Below are 19,042 nucleotides of genomic sequence, written 5' to 3'. Positions count from 1 at the left end.
TTTGAAACAAGATAATTGAACTTTTACGTCCTAAAACATGTCTGGAGGAGATCTTGAATAATTACGGTTTAAGTGTTCTCAGCTACAGCGCTGATACAGCTCCTTAATGCTCCGACTTAGCAGCTGCAAATTAATTTCTCTATTTCAGATTGAATAAGAGATATATTTAACAATGTGAGCCTACGTTATAATTAGTGTCTGCTGTGAGGAGAAATATCTGTGGTGTGGAGATTCTCTTCAGTCTGTGAAAAAAGATGATAAAAAAAGTGCTTAGTATCAGCTGGTCCACTTAAAGCTGTATTAATCATCTCACCAACTCTGCAGCTCTACGGAGCCTTTTAGCCTCTTTTAGCTCCTTGTTTTGGCTTTCTGGCACATTTTCCTGTCTGGTTCAGTCTCAGCTGTTTTCTGATAAACCCGACTGTCAGCAAACAGCAGACTGAGAAAGTTAAAGAGTAACTGGTGAAGAAAGTGGAACATCGAGAAGCTAAAGAGACATTAGACATTAGATATTTTCCTCAGGAGGATGATAAAAAAAGAAGTTTTTTGTTATAAAAGCCTCCTGGTTATAAGTATATTACATCAGACACAATTATTATTCCAAGCAGAGGATTTTGATCTTTAAAGGACGGGGTCAAAGTTTTTCAAGTGTGTCTTCAAACAACAGTCAGGAGCCCAAATGAACATTAAAGCTGTTTTTCTTGCTGTAATCATTCCTCCTGTTCATACCGACCATTAGAAGATCCCTTCATAATGGAAGTGATGGAGGACAAAACCCACAGTCGTCCTTCTGTGCAAAAATGTATTTAAAAGTTTATCTGAAGCTAATATGAAGCTTCAGCTGACGTGGAAAATTGTGAACCCGTCCTTTAATTACCTAAACAATCCTTCCCTTTGTTTCTTTGAGTGTATAATGAGAAGAAGTGCGGACCGGTGTGTGTTTTAACACAAGTGCATCACAATTAAGCAAGTTGCACAGCTCACCATCCTTTATTTACACTCGGGAATAAACACTTTCAGAAAACACATGTTCTTGCCTTCATTAGGACGGTGGAGGTCAGATAACTGAGAACATTTGGGGAATAAAACATGTGGTTTCATGATGCAGAAAAACAATGGAGGGAAGTTGTATCTGGAAAGCTTTTGAATTATTTTCACGGCAGCTCAACTTGTGTAATCACTTATTTAACCCACAACTGTCATTGCAAAAACATGTACTGTCACCTGTCATTCTTTGTAAGATTGATTAAAGGAAAGGTTCACAGTTTTTCAAGAGAAAGGTTTTCCTCGCTGTTCATACTGGATATTAAAAGATCCTTCAAATGTGCTTTCAGTGTAAGTGATGGAGGCCAAAATCCACAGTGTGTCCTCACAGTTTTGGACAAGTTGCTTGAAAACTGTAAAACGCAATTACATTACTTATTACTCAGCAGCAAAAGTAATGCGTTACATTAGTCGTCACTTTACTTTGTTACTCAGCTTTCAGCTGCATCAGAGTTGCCTTTAAACAACTCAACACTGATGTTCACACAGTTATTATGTGCAAAAAAAAAAAAGCTCATCTGAAGCTTATATGACCTTTAACAAAAATTAAAGGTATAGATATAGAGAATAAAATACAATAAAATATATAAAAATAGAATAAAATAAGATAAAAACATTAAAATAAACAAGTAAAACATAGATGGAACTGGAAACATTAATAAAAAGCTTTTTTAAAGATAGGTTTTAAGAAGTTATTTAAATAAAGTTTGTTGACATTTTTAAATAAAGTTTTGTTAGTATAAAAACAGAAACTGTTCCCTCTGATATTTCTGTTTTTTTTTCATATTATAAAAATAAATTAACGTACAATAAACCTCTTCAATATCCTCCTCTGATTATTGATCCGTACAGTAGACGCCAGTAGAGGCTCCAGGCCGACAGGCGTCGCTGTGACGTAAACATCAGTTTAATGATCCACCAATAGGAGAGAAGAGTGAGAAACAGGAAGTAAACAGTGCGCGGATGAGAGCATGGATGATGGAAAGATGGAAGAGTCAGAGTTTGATGATGTTTTAGATGACTGGTTCATCGAGTCCCTGAAAACGTGAGAAAACTTTTCACTTTTCGTTTGAACAGTAAAGTTTTTTATTCGAGCTGAAAGCGGGAAAATAAAGCTGCTGTGAACTTTTAACGCTTAAAAATCTCTTAAGTTTGATGTCCTCGTGTTTACCAGCAGGTGTAAATTACTCTTAAATAACATCACAAAGTATTTTTATCCTTCAAATTCAGCTGTTTTTCAACTCGGCTCGCTTTTTATTTCATTTAGCAGCTACTTTTTCGCTAAAATGCTCAATTTAAAACGTGAGAACATGAGCTGAACTGCAGCTCGGTGTCAGAAAATCTCCGGATGCCAAAACTTAATACAGTAATATGTGAAAAAATGAATAAATAAACAAAAGCTCGGAGAGTTATTTTAATGCCGAATTGAAGGTTGGACTCCTTTTGATAAAATAAATTAAATCATCTTTGATAGCAAAGCTTTCTGTACTTGTTGCTGAAGTAATGAATATTAAATATCTACATTTTTGAAAGGAGTCTGGTGTAACGCTAGTAAAAAAAATAAGAAAATGCAGGTTTGAAGAACAAAAAATACATTTTAACTGTAAGAATGTGAACACACATATTGCTTTATGAGAAGCTAATCAAAGCCGCATATGTATATTAGTAATATGTGGAGCTGCAATGATTAGTCGATAAATCAATTAATTTCCACCTATTAAATTAATCGCTAACTTTTTTGATAATCAGTGAATCGTTTTGAGACATTCTTTGAAGAAAAAAAACACACACACACACACACACACACCTCCCCACACACCTCCGCTCGACCCTGCGGCGGCCGCACAGATTTGGTCTGAATACGGCCTTAGTTGATTAGTTGCCAACTATTTAGACAATCAATTAATCATTGAGTCATTTTTCAAAGATAAAATAATAAAATTCTCTTCTTCCAGCTTCTGAAATGTGAATATTTTCTGGTTTGTTTTGTCTCTTTGACAGTAAATTGAATATCTTTGGACATTTGATGACGTCATCTCGGGTTTTGGGAAACAGTGATCGACATTTTTCACCATTTTATGACATTTTATTGACCAAACAACTAATCAATTAATCAATAATGAAAATAGCCATTAGTTGCAGTGCTAGTAATATGTAACATGGATCGTCAAATGTAAATATTACATCTTAATTTGATTATTAGCACAAGTTGCTGATAATAAAATCGACAAAAAGTCCCCATAAAGCTTCAACTCCTATTATACACTGTATTTAATACCTGGAGAACAACTTTGAAACTGTCGTCTCTCAGCAGTAAAACATTTTCACTGTGAATTACACTTTTCTAATAATAATATCACACTGTGTATGATTTGGTGTCGCTGTAACTTGTAAAACTCGTCTGTCTGGTTTCCTTCAGGTACAAAGATCTTCATGTGTTTCAGCTGGAAGTTCCCACGCAGGTCATCGAGTGGACGTCAGGGAAGAGTGAGTCAATTTATTTGATAATATCATCATCATCATCATCATCATCTGGCTGACTCATTAACACCAGAACGTAGACTGAATATTGCAGTTAGCCAAAAATGTAAAAAATGCAACGTTTTGACCATCAAGGCAAACTTACATGTGAATATCAGGACAATTAATGACAGCTGGTTTTATTAAATCACATGAGAATAGTGTCGGTGTTGATTCACAGACGTTTGTCCATCAACAGAAACTTAATTAGCTGCTAATTTGATAATCGAATAACATGTCAAATATTTGCAGGCAGCAGCTTCTCAACTGTGAAGATTTGAAGCTTTTCTGTCAGACATCATATGAGAAGATGAGCTCTAGAATTATTATAATGGGAATATTTCACTGTTTTATGACATTTTATAGACAAATGATGATGTTTCTGTCAGTAAACAGCTGGTTCAGGGTGTTTCTGACAGCGTAACATCAGCTGCTGTAGCTGTAATATTCTCTCCTCTGATATCTCTGATGGTCACATGACTCCTCTCATATCTTCTATCACAGCTGCTGATTGACTCTGATCAATGTGCAACCTCAAATTCGTCTTTTCACTCTTTTTATTAACGTTTTTGTGAATGAAACTCGCCCACAAACAGAGCAGAACAGGTCGCCTTATATGGACATTTTAATGGTGTCGATGATGAAATCTCAGGAACGTTCAACTCCTCATGAACATGTGACATCTATCAGACAAGTTTCAAACCTCACAGAGAAGAAAATTCAAAATGTTCTGTGCAGTGAATTCGTTTGGTGGTTTAAAGAGTTTCTTTGTAAACAAACAAAGCTCATTGTGTTTTTTCCTTGAGGTCTAAAAGAAATGTAAAATCTATTTCCTCTCTCATAAAACATTTGCAAAAGCTGATTTTTATTAAACGTTTGAATCTTGCAGTTGCAGTTTTCTTCTTCTTCTCTGTCTTTGTTGATGCGTTGCAGCTTCACATCATTGAAATAGTGTCTGAATCTCTGAAAACGTCTCATCCAAATCGATTATTGTTATTATTTATTCAGTTTTTTTTTGTTGGAAAAACACGACACAAAGAAAAGGAGAATACAGAACATCCTCATCCTCATCCTCTCCTGCACCAGAGATAAACAAACAACAACAACAACAGGATACTATTGATTATATTATACAACCTGTTAGAGCTGCAACCATCAGTCATCAGAAACTATTCTGATAATCATCGTTTTAATCATCAAATATTTGATGTTTCCAGCTGCTGTTTGAACTTTTCATGACAGTTAATTGACTGTTTTAACATTTTTGACTGTTAATCAGATAAAACAAACTGAAAACATCACAGTGATGATAGTTTTTCACTATTTTATACACTAATTGAGTAAATAATTTACAGATGAATCGATAATTTTAATACAGCCTGACTAGAGCTGAAACAATTAATCAATTAATCAATTAATTGATCGTCAGAAAATTAATTGACAACTATTTTGATAATTGAATAACTGTTTATTGTCTGTTAATGAGACTGTTTGATGCTTTTGTTTGTCGTTCAGGACGAATAAAAACACTTTTCAATTTGTTAACTCGACCTTTTACAGACTAAAAGATGAATGAATTAATTAATTGAGAAAATAATTGTCTACAGAGATCTGGAGGGGCTGCGGATAACAAAATAACTACTTTGTGCTCCTGATTTAATAATTATATTATTATTATTAATAATTGTACATCCATGCAGCTGAGTTTTTATGAATGGAGCATGAAAGTGTCTGTTATCTGTATTCTACAGGATATTATAAAGCATCTACACATCTTTAGTCCAACCTAATAATCAAACCTTATTAAAGCCCAGTGATCTGTAGTGACTGGGAACACTGGTCCAGATAATAACATGAAGCTGAATCTCATTAAATCAAAAGCAGGAATTAGTTGTTGTTGTTTTTTCTTCATGGCGCCTCCTGGCCTCCGTAATGTGCAGATTAAATGATAATGAAAATAATTGTTAGTTGCAGCCAGAGGAGATAAACTGACTAAAACACACAACACACACAACACACAACACACACAACACACACACAACACACACAACACACACAACACACACACACCATGAAACAAAACGCTTCAGGGCTGTTTATTATTCTCTGTTATCATATAACAGATGAATGTTATATGTTAAAGCTGTGTGCTTATTTTCCACAGCAGCTAAACTTTGTGTTGGGAAATAATCGGGTTTTTCATGTTTGTTTACATGTTTGTTTGTTGCGTCTGCAGCCGTGTGCGTCGCAGGTCACCGTCCGTCCAAAAATGAAATCTTGGAGCTTCGTTTGCCGCTAAAACTCTTCGCTGATGAAAATAAGGTAATAAATGACAAACAAATCGAGACTTTGAGGTTCTTTTTTTTTATTACTGCGACATTAAACGCCACTCAGAGACTCTGCTGTGTGTGTGTGTGTGTGTGTGTGTGTGTGTGTGTGTGTGTGTGTGTGTGTGTGTGTGTGTGTGTGTGTGTGTGTGTGTGTGTGTGTGTGTGTGTGTGTGTGTGTGTGTGTGTGTTGATGTGTTCAGGGTCTCTGTGCAGAACGGGATTTTAAAGTTGTCCACGGCGGCTTCTCAGACGGTCCGGTTCGCTGCCTCAGACACGTCCCAGGAACCAGGTCAGTTCATTCATTAAAAAAACAAACAGTGATTTATTTCCCACTGAGAAACTCTTCTCTGTCTTTTCTGAAGCTTCTTTCATGAACTTTACGTCACTGAAGTTGAAATAAAGTGATAAACACAGGTGTGAAAAACATGAAGGCAGTGAAACCTCTTTGAAAGAAGAAGAACATGAAAAGAACAAAATAAATGAAATAAATGATCTGATTGTTATTCTCAAGCTGCAACTAACATTCATCAATAATTATTGAATATTTTATCAATAGTTTAAACTTTTAAAGTAAAGTAATTGTATTTATGTTAATTGTTGTGTATTATCACATAAATAATAATAACCTTTTTTTTATATATATATATATGTAACACTTTTCAAAAGCAATTTGACTAAGTGCTTCAGACATAAAAACAGAGAATACACAGCAGCTATTACACATTAGAAGTTTAATGCTATTAAGAAACAGAAAGATGAATAAATGAAAAGACATTTAGAATAATAAATGAATTAAAACAAAACAAAACAAACAAAAAACCCTCAAATTAAAATCCAGATTATAAAAGACGACACAGACGCTGCAAACATCAACCTGACTGACGAGGATCAATACAAACCCAGCTGGTTTATTCTGGAGCTTCTCATCGTACTGACGTGTGTTTATATATCAGATGTTCAGATGTGCTTCAGTCAAACAGACAGAAGTTGATGTTTCTGTTGTTTGTAGATGTGTCGTTACCAACGACGGGGTAACCTCTGACCTGCAGCTGTGGGACCTCGGAGGAGACGACAGCGGTGAGTTACGTTTACCTGCAACTGTGTGACATCACAAGTTTAACCCCCCCCTCCCCTCCAAAAAACATGTTTTTCCTCTTGTTCCTTCTGATGGATGTATGTGCAGAGTTAGTTTTTAATTGAATAAAACAATAAAAGATGAATAAATGTTAAGAGAACAGTTAAATTAATAAAATAAATTATGAGCAATAAAAGTCAAACTAAAGTTATAAAATAAATAGATAATAAGAGTAAAATGTTAATAATTAAAAATTAATTGAGCAATAAAAGCATCAAGAAGCTCTATGTGACGTATTATTTAAGTATCTTTTTGTTGTTAATTTGAACCTTTACAACGTTTTTGGACATAAATTTTTAGAAAACAAACGTTGCACAGCTGATCATGTGACAGATGAAAACAATAAGAACCTGAACACAGACTCACTGCTGGAATATTTATTAAATCATTAAACGTTTCAGTCTGTCCGACCTTCATCACAACACTTCCATATATAAACATAAGAGCTGCAGCATCGTCCAATCAGAGGACTGCAGAGATTAACCTCAAATATACACGTCACCATCCAGGTTAGTCAGAAAAATAGAAAATAACACAACAATGACAATAAATCTAACAATATAGCAACATCTATATAACACCAAAACTCTCCAAAGGTCAAAAATAGAAAATAACAAATGAATTAAGAGCAAAAGTGCTGATATATAGATAAATAAATCTTATTATTATTAAACATATTGCAGCAAAAAACACAGTAAACCCAGACTCACAAAGTCAAAAAGAAAAGATAAATTATTATTATTATTACACATTAAACATTATATCTGCCTCCAAATGGCACCAAATTGACACAAGTCAAAGATGCACAAAGCATAAATAAGACCAATTCATCATTAATCTCTACAGTAACATCCATATAATTTAAACACTATAAGAAATCTTGTAGAGATGAAATGTTGCAGAGGACCGTTACACATGGGTATACATCTTAAAAAGTTAAATCGATTGAACTGAAACATCTTCTCAACCTTCTTCTACATCCTTCGTGGTCGTCTTGTCATCCAATGACAGATGTGATCAGGAGAACAGGAAGTATCGAGGGGACGAGGAGCGATTCGCAGAGCGGCGGCGGCGGCGGCGGCGGCAGCAGGATCGCAGCTCGTTTCTCGTCGGAGCCGAATGTTCTTCACGGAGCTCAGAGCAGCGACGTCCGGCTGACGCAGCTCAGCTCAGGACGGACTCTTTATAAACTAGGTAACACTGTAGTTTCATTACTCTTCTTCTCCAGCAGTTTAAACACTGATCAATACCGTCAGTGATTGATTATAATCGATCAGTTTTACATCCAGGAAACTTTAGCTGTTAAATGTAACAGACACTTTTAACTGGTTCTGTGGAAAGAATAAATTTCACACTCTGATAAAATGTAGTTTTAATGATATTCAAATATTAATTCAAATTTGAAAATTAAAATGCAGCATGAACAATATAACCTGATTTTCCCTTCATGCACTGGGTCGGAGATGTGGAGTAAAATCTCTAATATAACGAATAAAAGTTCCTGACAGAACAGGGAGAGAATATAGATGAACAGAAAGTCTGCATATTAAAGATTAAACTCAAACTCTTCATGTATAATGATCTGTGGGTCGATATAATTCTTAAACACACAGAAGCTTCAGGGTGAATTTTGTCTCTCATCTCCTCTAAAAAACTAATTTCCAACAGACGTTTAAATTAAAGGACAAGTTCACAATATTTCCAGTGTCTTTAACCAGCAGTCAGGTGTCCATATGAACAGTAATGTAATCATTCCTCCTGTTCATACTGGATATTAAAAGATCCTTCAAATGTGCTTTCAGTGGAAGTGATGGAGCCCAAAATCCACAGTGTGTCCACACAGTCATTTAAAAGTTGATGTGTAGCTTCTATTCAGCTTCAGCAGTCTGAGTTAGTCATATCAAGTGGATATCTGACACATTTACAGTCTTTTTAGCATTAAATTCCCTCTTTGTGTTTCCTCGGACAGTGTTTCCCTGTTGAGCTGCAGGTGGAAGTATAGTAACAAAAAGAGGGACTTTGGCACTAAAAAGACTGTAACGTTGAAAGATATCTACTTGATTTGACTCATTTGGACGCTGAAGCTTCATATTAGCTTCAGATAAACTTTTAAATACATTTTTGTCCTCCATCACTTCCATTGTAAGGTCATTATGAAGGGATCTTCTAATGGTCAGTATGAACAGGAGGAATGATTTCTGTTCATTTGGGCTCCTGACTGTTGTTTTAAGACACACTTGAAAAATTGTGAACCCGCCCTTTAACGTAGATGGGACATGACGTGAGTGCGGTATTATGCTAGTAGTAGCTAATGTAGCCTCCAGCAGAGATGAGGAGCTACACTAACTGCTAACATCACTTCTTTCTAACGCAACATCACTTGAGGTAATTTATCAGATTTACACAGCTCCCTCCTGACTGTTGTTTTAAGACACACTTCAAAAACTGTGAACCCGCCCTTTAATGAATAAGACATAACAATGTCTTCTGAATCTTTTAAGACTTGACTGTCTGACCTTCTCTTCCCGTCAGAAGTTGCTCAGCTGCGTCTGAGTTACAGAGTAGATGAGTTAACGGTGATTCAGAACTTCACATTTATATTTCAGCTATTTTCCACATTTCCAGTTAACCACATTACCCAGCAGACATCACTGACTGGAGTCTGTTACAGCCTGAGAACAAACACTGAGATGGTTTGTTATTGTTTTACTGACACCAACCTGCCACTCAAACTAACAGAGTTAATTCTTCTACTTAGATTTCCCAGCTGGCCTTCACATTCAAACCAGTAACATCCCAGTTGTTTCAACACATTATGATGTTTCAGTTATTTCAGAATTATCACTTGTGTGTTTTTATTATTTTGTCCCAACAGCGTCGGACTCAGCGGATCCTCTGAGTTCTCTACAGTTTCTGAGTGACGACGTTTTCCTCGCCGGCTGCTGTAACGGCAGCGTTTACATTGCAGACACCCGGACGTCCGCTGCTGCTGCTCCTCAGCTTTCAGCTCCGCCCGCGTCCTCGGGTGAATCCGTCCTCTGGTGGACGGACGCCACTGCGGGTCCGTCCCGTCCGGACCCGTCCGACTGCAGGCTGGTTCGACTCTCCTCGTCTGGACGGGCGCTGGTTTCAGACCTGAGGAGTCTGGGAGGAGCCGTGTGTCAGGCTCAGCTGGATGTACCGACGCGTCTCTGCAGCCCGGATGATGTCAGAGTGTCGTGGGCGCCGGCGCTGGACGACTGCTTCTCAGTGTCGGGTCAGTTTACACGCACACAGCGTATGGAAGCCTACAGGGGACAATATTAAAATGATAATATAAACTTGAAAATGACAAAAGAATTCCACAATAGCATTATAATTAATATAAGTATTTGAGTAAAAATTAAAGTGCAATATAAACAATGACATGTAATTAATATTTAAGTCATGATTAAACAGTTCCAGGTATCAATATCGACTGAAATAACGCAGTAACACGTAGTTTGATACCTGCATTCGATCCTTTTTGTGTCCAGATGTAGAAAAAAAAAAAAAAAGACTATTTGTATGTTTTTTTCTCGCAGCCAATCACTGCAAGCGTTGGTCGATTTAATGCGATGTGATTGGTCCACAAACGCAGCAGCTACGACCCAAAACAGTCTGAGGTGATAAAACTTCACCGTACAGATATTTAATAAATATTTAAATAATCTGAACACAAAATGTATTTAAAAATCATTTGGATGAAGACGAGTGGCAGCAACTGAATGCTTCCATTCACTTACTGGTACTGGTATCACTTTAAGGGCACTGGTATTGGTACTGGTATCACTTTAAGGGTATTGGTACTGGTATCACTTTAAGGGTATTGGTGTTGGTACTGGTATCACTTTAAGGGTACTGGTATTGGTACTGGTATCACTTTAAGGGTACTGGTATTGGTTCTGGTATTTCTGACATAATTAATAGACTTTTAGTTAATATGACAATAATAAGAACTTTTGTTTACCTTCAGTTGCTTCGTCTCTTCCTCTCGCAGGTTTCAGTGCAGCCGTTCAGATCTACAACACGTCCGTCTGGACGGCGGCGCTGCAGGAAGCTCAGCCGCTGTTCGAGCACCGCGGTCACACGGTTTCATCCCAACAGTCTGATGACGGCGTCCCCGTCTTCGTCACCTCCCACGTCTGGCATCCCGAGCGGCCGCGGACGCTGCTGTCCGCCGCCTCAGACGGCTCCGTCCACGTGTGGGACTGGGTCGACCAATCGGCCGCCAGCTGATGTGGGTCAGTAGAACCGCTGAGTCCGACGCGGCTTCCTGTGTGTGGATGAAGAGATGAAAGATCCGTCTGAATGTGATTAAAGAAACAATTTACTGAAAAGAACAAACAAACATAAACGGAGCGAGAAATAGAAAGTTGTTTCTTGTCGCCTTAAAAACAATTTCAGAAAGTAGAAGATGATGTTCCAGATCAAATTCTGTGTGCATCCTGTGAAAAGAAAAATAAACAGTTCTGACTTTACAAATTACACATAAAATGATCTATTCAGCTGTTCCTGGTACAGTCTGAGGTAATAACACATTTAAATCAGACACATGGATAACAGTGTGTAAAATTTAAAAAAAAACACATTTATCTTGCTTTTTCTCTTCAAATTGAAACATCTGTCGTGCAGCTCTGTGAGGCTGCAGATAAATACCAACATGTAGATGTTTAACAGGTTTAATGAACCATCTTAGTTCAAGTTTTTATAATCGGCAACTATTCTGATAGTCGATTAATCATTTAAGTCACCGTTCGAGCACAAATACCAAACGTTTGCTGATTCCAGGTTTGCAAATCAAAAGCCAGCAGCAGTTACATCATTATAGAGGTCTGTGTGTGTGTGTGTGTGTGTGTGTGCAGCAGGTGTCGGATCACACGCTGAAAGGGTTAACCCTCCTCGTCTCTAATGGCGGCCGTATCAGACTTCAGCCCATTAAAGCTCCTCTCCAGCTGAGTTCGGCCGTTTCTCGGACTCCCTGACATTCACTCCCAACTTCACGCGGTGATTCGTCAGCTTTGAGGAGGTGAGAAAGGAGCCGAGGTCTCAACCTTCTCGTTCCAGTTTCTCCTTTTTTCATTCATGACACGACTATTAGTCACTTTTCATGTGAACAGCCGAGTGCAACAGTATGTCTGCCTTCCAGGAGAGACTCTCTGAAAATATGCACCTTTTAAGCTCCGAGTTTAAACGATGCTTCTCTGTGACGCGGTCGGACAGCAACTGTCCACAGAAACGAAGAAAACGGGTCCACAGTGAGGTCATTTTTCAAAACTGAGTATAACAAACACAGTCGTATCGAGGTGGAGGCAGATGTTTCAAACACATCGGCACATTAGGACCAAGCTTATTAAATTAAACACCACTAGAGGTAAGTGAGGTAGTTTATTTTTGAGGGGGGGCAGGAGATTAGGGTGACCCCAACCCCCTTTAAGTACATGACGCATGAAAACATCTGTGTGGCAACATGACACATCTGTTGACGCAGTGATGCAATAAAAAAAAAACAGATTTGTGTGATTTGAAATGAACGAACGTCTCACACGTGAGGACTCGCTGACCTGAGATCAGACACTTTACTCTCGTTTGTGGGTCACGTGGAGTCAGACTGCACAAGAGTTTTCACGTCAAATAAAATATTCCAAACATGTGATATTTGGTCTTTGTCATTGTGTTTACTCAGGGTTTGTTAGTTTAGTTTATAGTCCAGGTCATATGTTCACTTTTTATAATAAATAAAAGCATGAAACTGGACATTTTCAGACATGGAGCCATCGCAAAAACACCTCGTAGTGGCCACGTTTATGGCTCCATGTCTGAAAATGTTCAAGGCCCCAAACTGTACAAGTGTGCCCAGTTTCATGCTTTTATTTATTATAAAAAGTGAACATAATTTTCACCTGGACTATTAGAATATTTGAGACATTTTAATTCTGTTGGAAATGTGATTTTGTACTTTTAACAACAATGACTGAATGTTATAAGAGAAAATAAATAAAATGCTTTTTAAAAAATAAAAAACTCCAACAGTGCATATTTAAAGCTCATTTTTTAAAAATGTAAACAGCATCATTACTGTTTGTCATCATATGTTCTGACATTTTTGCACCAAATCCACCTTCCACCTTTGGTTGGTTTTCCTCCTTGATCCGATTCGTTTGGGCAGATCTGAACGCAGCGACCGCACAGACACACTTTAGAGGAAGTGGTCTCGATCCGGATTTTGGTGGGAACGTGACCCGACCTCCATCTGACCGCCTGCAAGGTTTAATTTATAGCCGGGATGCTGCTGAGTGAAATTCTCCTCTACTGTTTGACTATAGACTTTTTTTTTTCTTGCTTTACATAATTTATTAAAAAAGAAAAAAACAGAATAAAATATTAAAATTTTCTTTTTTGTACCGAGAATTCCTGAAGAAACTGGGAGATGTGCTTTTAAATTTAAAGCTCCATCAGACTTATTTTACTTTGCTTGTTTACCTCAAATGTGCTTATTGACTGTATTTACTGTCGTTTTTCATTATTACTACATCTCTCTCTCTCTCTCCTATTTAATCCTTTTGGTTTGTAAACGCAGACGTTTGACAGTTTTATTAGTTCTGGCAGTAGCTGCTCATTTCTTGTCGGTCTGATGCAGATGATGCTTCTAACAGATGTAGAGGTTTGGGATTTTGTGAGATCCCTTATTGTTTGTTTGTTTGTTTGTTTGCCTGTTTTGTTGTTTGTTTAATTCTTTTCAGCATTATTAGTATCTGTTATTAGTATCTGTTTGAATGTTAGTATGCAGCCAAAATTACAAACACGAGTCAAAATGAGCAGATAATTCAACAATCTGTACAGGAAGTGTGAAATTCTCCTCAATCCTGAAGCTGTTTTTATGATTTACACAGTATTTACATTTACAGAAAGACTATAAGACACATCTGAGTTATGTCAAATATAACACAACATTACGTTTAAGAGCCAATTCATGCTCACTATCATATGATACACAGAGAGGGTGTTGAGGATAAATGGAAATGTGCTGATGATGAAGGTGAGATGAGTCAGTTCTGTAATTTGAAGGCACAAAGGAGGTAATTTAAGGGTAAAATTACTAAACTAAAAGAAGGAAATGAGCGCTTGGAGCGTTACAAATTATTTACTAATTCTAGAAGATGATTTATTAAATAAATTCTTTACCTTCTGACTGCTGCTGTAGGCTCCAGAGTTTCCTCAGGTCTTCATTAATAGTCTTCATTCTGGGGTCCTGTAAGGAGACACATGTTGATGTCTGAAATCACCAGTTTGCTGCCTAATCTTCTCTTTCTGCCAGTTTATTTACTTTTCTGATATTCATACACCAGATAATGTCCTCAAAACTTTCTTTTTGCTTTTTACATTTTACATAAACCTACCTCAGGACTCACAGATCTGGCTTTTCTTCCCAACGATATGATTTAATATTTCACTTGACTTCAACTTAATTTAAGGGAATAATGTAAAAAAAACCAAAACACCCACCTGACAACAGCAGGACTCTGTACAGGTGTGATAGGAACAAACAGAGAGAGGCACCTAAGGGAGAAAGAAGTGGAGAAAACAGGGAGACGTGTCTTTTCATGTTTATACAATATATTAATTGCAAAAGTTTGCATTTTTACAATATAAAAGTTTACTACTCAGCACTATATGACAAGCATCCATGCATGTCATACAACTAAAGGACAGTTGCAGTTAAATTGAACCTTTCTGTTAGCTTGTATTTATCATCATTAGACCTGTAACGATTAGTTAATTAATCGATTAGTCAGTTGACAGAAAAAATATTAACTATTTTGGACTGTTGATCAGATAAAACAAGACATTTCAAGATGTGAAATTGGGCTTTAGGAAAGTGTGATGGCCATTTTTCACTGTTTTCTGATGTTTTATAGACCAAACGATTAATCGATTAATAAAGGAAATGACCCGGCAGATTCACTGATAATGTTAGTTGCAGCCCAAATTGCCATCTTCTCTCCTCTCTCGCTGTGTGTAAACAGACAGTGAGGTGAGAGAGGTCGATGCATGAATGAATCAAACTGGGACTGCAAACCCAAACCACCCAGAGACTGAACAGAACGTTACAACCTGACCAGTCGAAACACGTGTGAAAGAACTGCAGCTCTGCTTCATTCACTAACAGCCTGCCTGACCTTGGTTTCTTCTTTCCAGCCTCCAGACGCCGACTACAAAAGCAAAAAAAGTTTAATTATCAAAGTACAATCATTCCCGAGGCTTTCACTGTACAAAAAAACCACAACAACTTTACTTTCTCTTTGACAGTTTACCTCCCACAAGAGATTATTTCATGTCATGGAACGACACTGTCGCATTGACCTTTGACCTTCCAACCATTCACTTATATTACAGCCTATACTGAAGGACATTTTTCATGCATTGAAGTGCGTCATACGTCAGTTGTGGAAGCATGAACACTCACATCGAGTGTTTCATGTTGGTGTACTCTCAGACTGAAAAACCGTGAACCTGAAACTTTACTCCACTAAACAGGATACATGCAGCTATAAAACATCACTACAAAGTAAAGAAAACCCATTTAACCTTCTCCTCAACATTGTACTTTTGCAAATTGGAAGTTTTACCTGGAAAACAAAAATGAATGCATACCGTTGATGACAACAACTCCATTTTCAACCATCATTCTCTCCTGTGGGGTTCCCCAAGGCTCCGTATTAGGACCACTGCTCTTCTCATTATAAATGCTCCCACTTGGCAACATCCTCCATAAAATTGCATATTAATTTACATTACAGATGACACTTAGATTTATATTCCCATGCTGCCAGAGGATCCTGGTCATCTCCCCAGACTTGTCTACTGTTAGATCTTGGCTGACTGAGACCATGTCCACACTAAGCCGGCTTAACGTTCCTCCATCTAGACTAAAAAAGTGTTTTTCTCCCCTGAAAACAGAGCTTTTCCAAAACAGCCTCCAGAGTGTGTAAATGTGAAAACGCCTGCTTGGCGTTGTAGTGTGTACGGGGAAAAGAGAGCTTTGTAGAAACGCTGTCATAACATTCATTGGAAGAGGAAGAAGAAGGAACACGACGACAACAACAACGTCAGACGGCTTCATGCAAGTGTTGTTCTCTTTATTGTCTACTTTGACAGCTTGTTTAGAGTTAAACGTAGATATCTACCACCTTTCTGTGCTCAAACTGTTGGAATCTGCTCACAATAAACTAAATGTCAGGAAGCTGCCATGGAAACGGAAATAGTACACAGTTTCCTCTTCGATGGTTTTCTATAGCCGACTTGTTCGTCTGTACTCTTTTAATGTGGATGGAGGTATTTGCAGAAAATGTCATTTTAGCTTGAAAACAGCATTTTAGAATTTAGCTGACTTAATGCAGACGTAGTCTAAAGAACTTTCTACACGTAAAAGACAAAATCAAAATCTTGATTGTCGGGCCAAAAAAAATCTCCACCAAAATACGTCAAATATATCCGTCAGCCTTGATGACGGAACCATTCTTCCTAATTCATTGCTCAAAAATCTAAGTGTCACTTTCGAGTCATCACTTTTAATTTAAAAACACATCAATGACGTCACAAAAGTCGCTTTACTCCATCTCCACCAGACTGCCTGAGTTTGTGCATTTCTAAGGAGATGAGAACTCCAGCAACACTTGTAGTATGAAGTGGCCTTCATCAAGGTCATCATAAAATACATTACAAACACCATTTAAAGTAAGCTGGGTATGAAAAAAGGTAAAAAAAAAAAAAAAAGAAAAGGTAAAAAAAATATAAAAGACAACCAATCATATACATCCAGACACTATCAGCCAATGGGGCATCTACAGAGATGGGTTGGCTATATGGTCATGTGACTTCAGGCCAATCGTTGTCCAAGAAGGGACATGAGTGACACTGTATTTGGTCCATTAACTAGAAAGGTGCAACTAGGGGGTGGTACTTGGGTTTGGAAGTCTTTTTATTATTTTTTATCAATTCATATTGTTGTATTATGCATCTTTCTACTCTCTATATACACACAGCACTTTATAAAGCCTTTTATCTTTATTATTACTACTATTATTATTATTATTGTTATTATCCTAATCAAAGTGTTTCTAATGTATGCCATATCTAATAGGCACATTTTTGGATTAACAAAAACCCAAGTACCACCCCCTAGTTGCACCTTTCTAGTTAATGGACCAAATATGGCGTCACACATGTCCCTTCTTGGACAACGATTAGCCTGAAGTCACATGACCATATATCCAACCCATCTCTGTAGACGCCCCATTGGCTGACATGTGTCTGGATGTATATGATTGGTTGTCTTTTATATATATATTTTTTAACTTTTTCATACCAACTTACTTTATTTAAACATTGTTAGTAAGTTGCTGGAGTTCTCATCTCCCTTCTCCGTGCACCTTGGAAGTAGGTGAAGTTGTGCCAGAGACACTTACTCTGCTTTGTGCATTTCTAACACAGTCAGACACAGAGATTCCCATTCATGCATTTATCACCTCCAGACTCAGAGTAACACACTGTTCTCAGATCTTCCACACCGCAGCACAAAAAAAACTCCCAACTAGTCCAAAATGCAGCCGCCAGATCTCTTACAGGGATTCAAACATTTGAGCACATAACAGTGTATCTGTCCTCACTTCACTGGCTCCCATTTCACTCCTTATCACCTTCATGGACCAGCACCATCCTGCCTGGCAGAACCTCTCAGTCCCTGATTGTAAAACCTCTATTTTCCTTCCTTCTCCTTCTTGTAAAGTGTACGGAGACTTTTGTGATTTTACACTTTTAATAAACTTGCTTATTGTGATTTTCGATACATACTGTATGTAGAGGCACCTCACTTAATTTCTGATCTTTGTATTTGTATATTGTTTTATTGCTTTTTATGCTTGTACAGTCTCATTACTTTGTGTCTTTTTAGATTGTTATTTAGGTATTTATGGTTGTTTATTTATGTATTTTTTAAACTAGTCCACATATAGATTTTTGAGATTATAGCCTGCAAAAAAAGGACATTGCAGGATAACAGAATATTCATAAAAACATGTTGTGATCCTTCAGTGTCTGGCTGTGAGTTTGCTGCACTCTTGCAATATTCCCAAGACGATAAAAAAACAATTTTGGTGAATTTTTTTTTTTTTGTCAGAAGTTCTTGCAACTTTAGATCAGGATCAAACACATTTTCTGAGGAAGCCGCTGTGTTTTCTGTCAGTAAGATTTACAAATTGGTAAATCTCTGTTTCCCCGACCTGCCTACTGTCTTTCACCTGATCTTAGTCCTGTCACAGTTGGAATATCACAAAAGTGTTTTTATACCTTCTTCTTCTTGTTCAAGCTGCCTGCCTGATCTAATAAGACATGTTTGTTCTGTCAAATGTGTTTTTTTTTCTTCTTCTTGGTATTTGGCAACATTTTTTTTTTTTCCAATTTCTTGTTTCTCCGCCAGCAATAAAAACAACTAAAAAGCACATTTTTATTCTATTTTGACTGTTGTTGAAGCTGCTCTGCATCATTCATACAGTTCATTAAAAACAAGCAGCTGTTAAAACTTCCTGCTGCTGCAACAAATTAAAGATATTCAATTAATTTGAGCTGCAACGATTAGTTATCAACCATTAAATTATATTGCCAACTATTTTGATAATTAATCGTTTTGAGTCATTTTTTAATTAAAAAAAAAAAGTCAACAATGGGGAGCAACATGCTGTGGTTTTGTTGTGAAATGAGACAAAGGTTCTGTATCCAGAAACGGTGATAACTGGGATGGTTAGCCGGCAGCTAGCTTTCTTCACAATTCTTACATATTACCCCTAGAAAAGTCCATCTTATGAAACTCTCACCCTCTCCGTTGTGTCATCCATATACTCTGGGCTGTGTGAGCTCATTTGTACAGATGTACTGGGAGTGCCCTGGTGTGGCTGCATTCTGGAAAGTAGTAACTTCTGCATTATCTAATCTTCTG

General features: G+C 37.3%; 1 protein-coding gene across 3 annotated transcripts; it reads left to right on the top strand.

Annotated features, from left to right (window-relative positions):
- The first annotated feature begins 1,983 nt into the window (after positions 1 to 1,983).
- Positions 1,984 to 13,084, top strand: wdr73 (WD repeat domain 73). 3 transcript variants are annotated; one of them, XM_042423969.1, is made up of 9 exons: positions 1,984 to 2,089; positions 3,464 to 3,531; positions 5,801 to 5,886; positions 6,095 to 6,183; positions 6,904 to 6,971; positions 8,041 to 8,223; positions 9,905 to 10,285; positions 11,048 to 11,291; positions 11,916 to 13,084. In XM_042423969.1, exons 1-8 carry the CDS (start codon positions 2,016 to 2,018, stop codon positions 11,284 to 11,286), a joined length of 1,188 nt encoding a protein of 395 aa, XP_042279903.1. In that variant the 5' UTR covers positions 1,984 to 2,015; the 3' UTR covers positions 11,287 to 11,291; positions 11,916 to 13,084. The 3 variants fall into 3 exon arrangements, with proteins under 3 accessions (XP_042279903.1, XP_042279904.1, XP_042279902.1); XM_042423970.1 differs by having other exon boundaries at positions 11,913 to 13,084; XM_042423968.1 differs by having other exon boundaries at positions 11,048 to 13,084.
- Positions 13,085 to 19,042: the final 5,958 nt, after the last annotated feature.

This window comes from Thunnus maccoyii, chromosome 10 (genome assembly GCF_910596095.1).
Source record: "Thunnus maccoyii chromosome 10, fThuMac1.1, whole genome shotgun sequence".
NCBI lineage: Eukaryota > Metazoa > Chordata > Actinopteri > Scombriformes > Scombridae > Thunnus > Thunnus maccoyii.
Note: the sequence above shows the minus strand (reverse complement) of the source record. Positions and strands in the feature narration are given on the sequence as shown.

What these genes read in the sequence shown, in the direction of transcription:
- wdr73 (XM_042423969.1), top strand. Translation starts at nt 2,016, where the DNA reads ATGGATGATGGAAAGATGGAAGAGTCAGAGTTTGATGATGTTTTAGAT. An exon ending in TTCATCGAGTCCCTGAAAAC is followed by an intron (nt 2,090 to 3,463) that starts GTGAGAAAACTT and finishes GGTTTCCTTCAG; the next exon opens with GTACAAAGATCTTCATGTGT. An exon ending in CCTCGGAGGAGACGACAGCG is followed by an intron (nt 6,972 to 8,040) that starts GTGAGTTACGTT and finishes ATCCAATGACAG; the next exon opens with ATGTGATCAGGAGAACAGGA.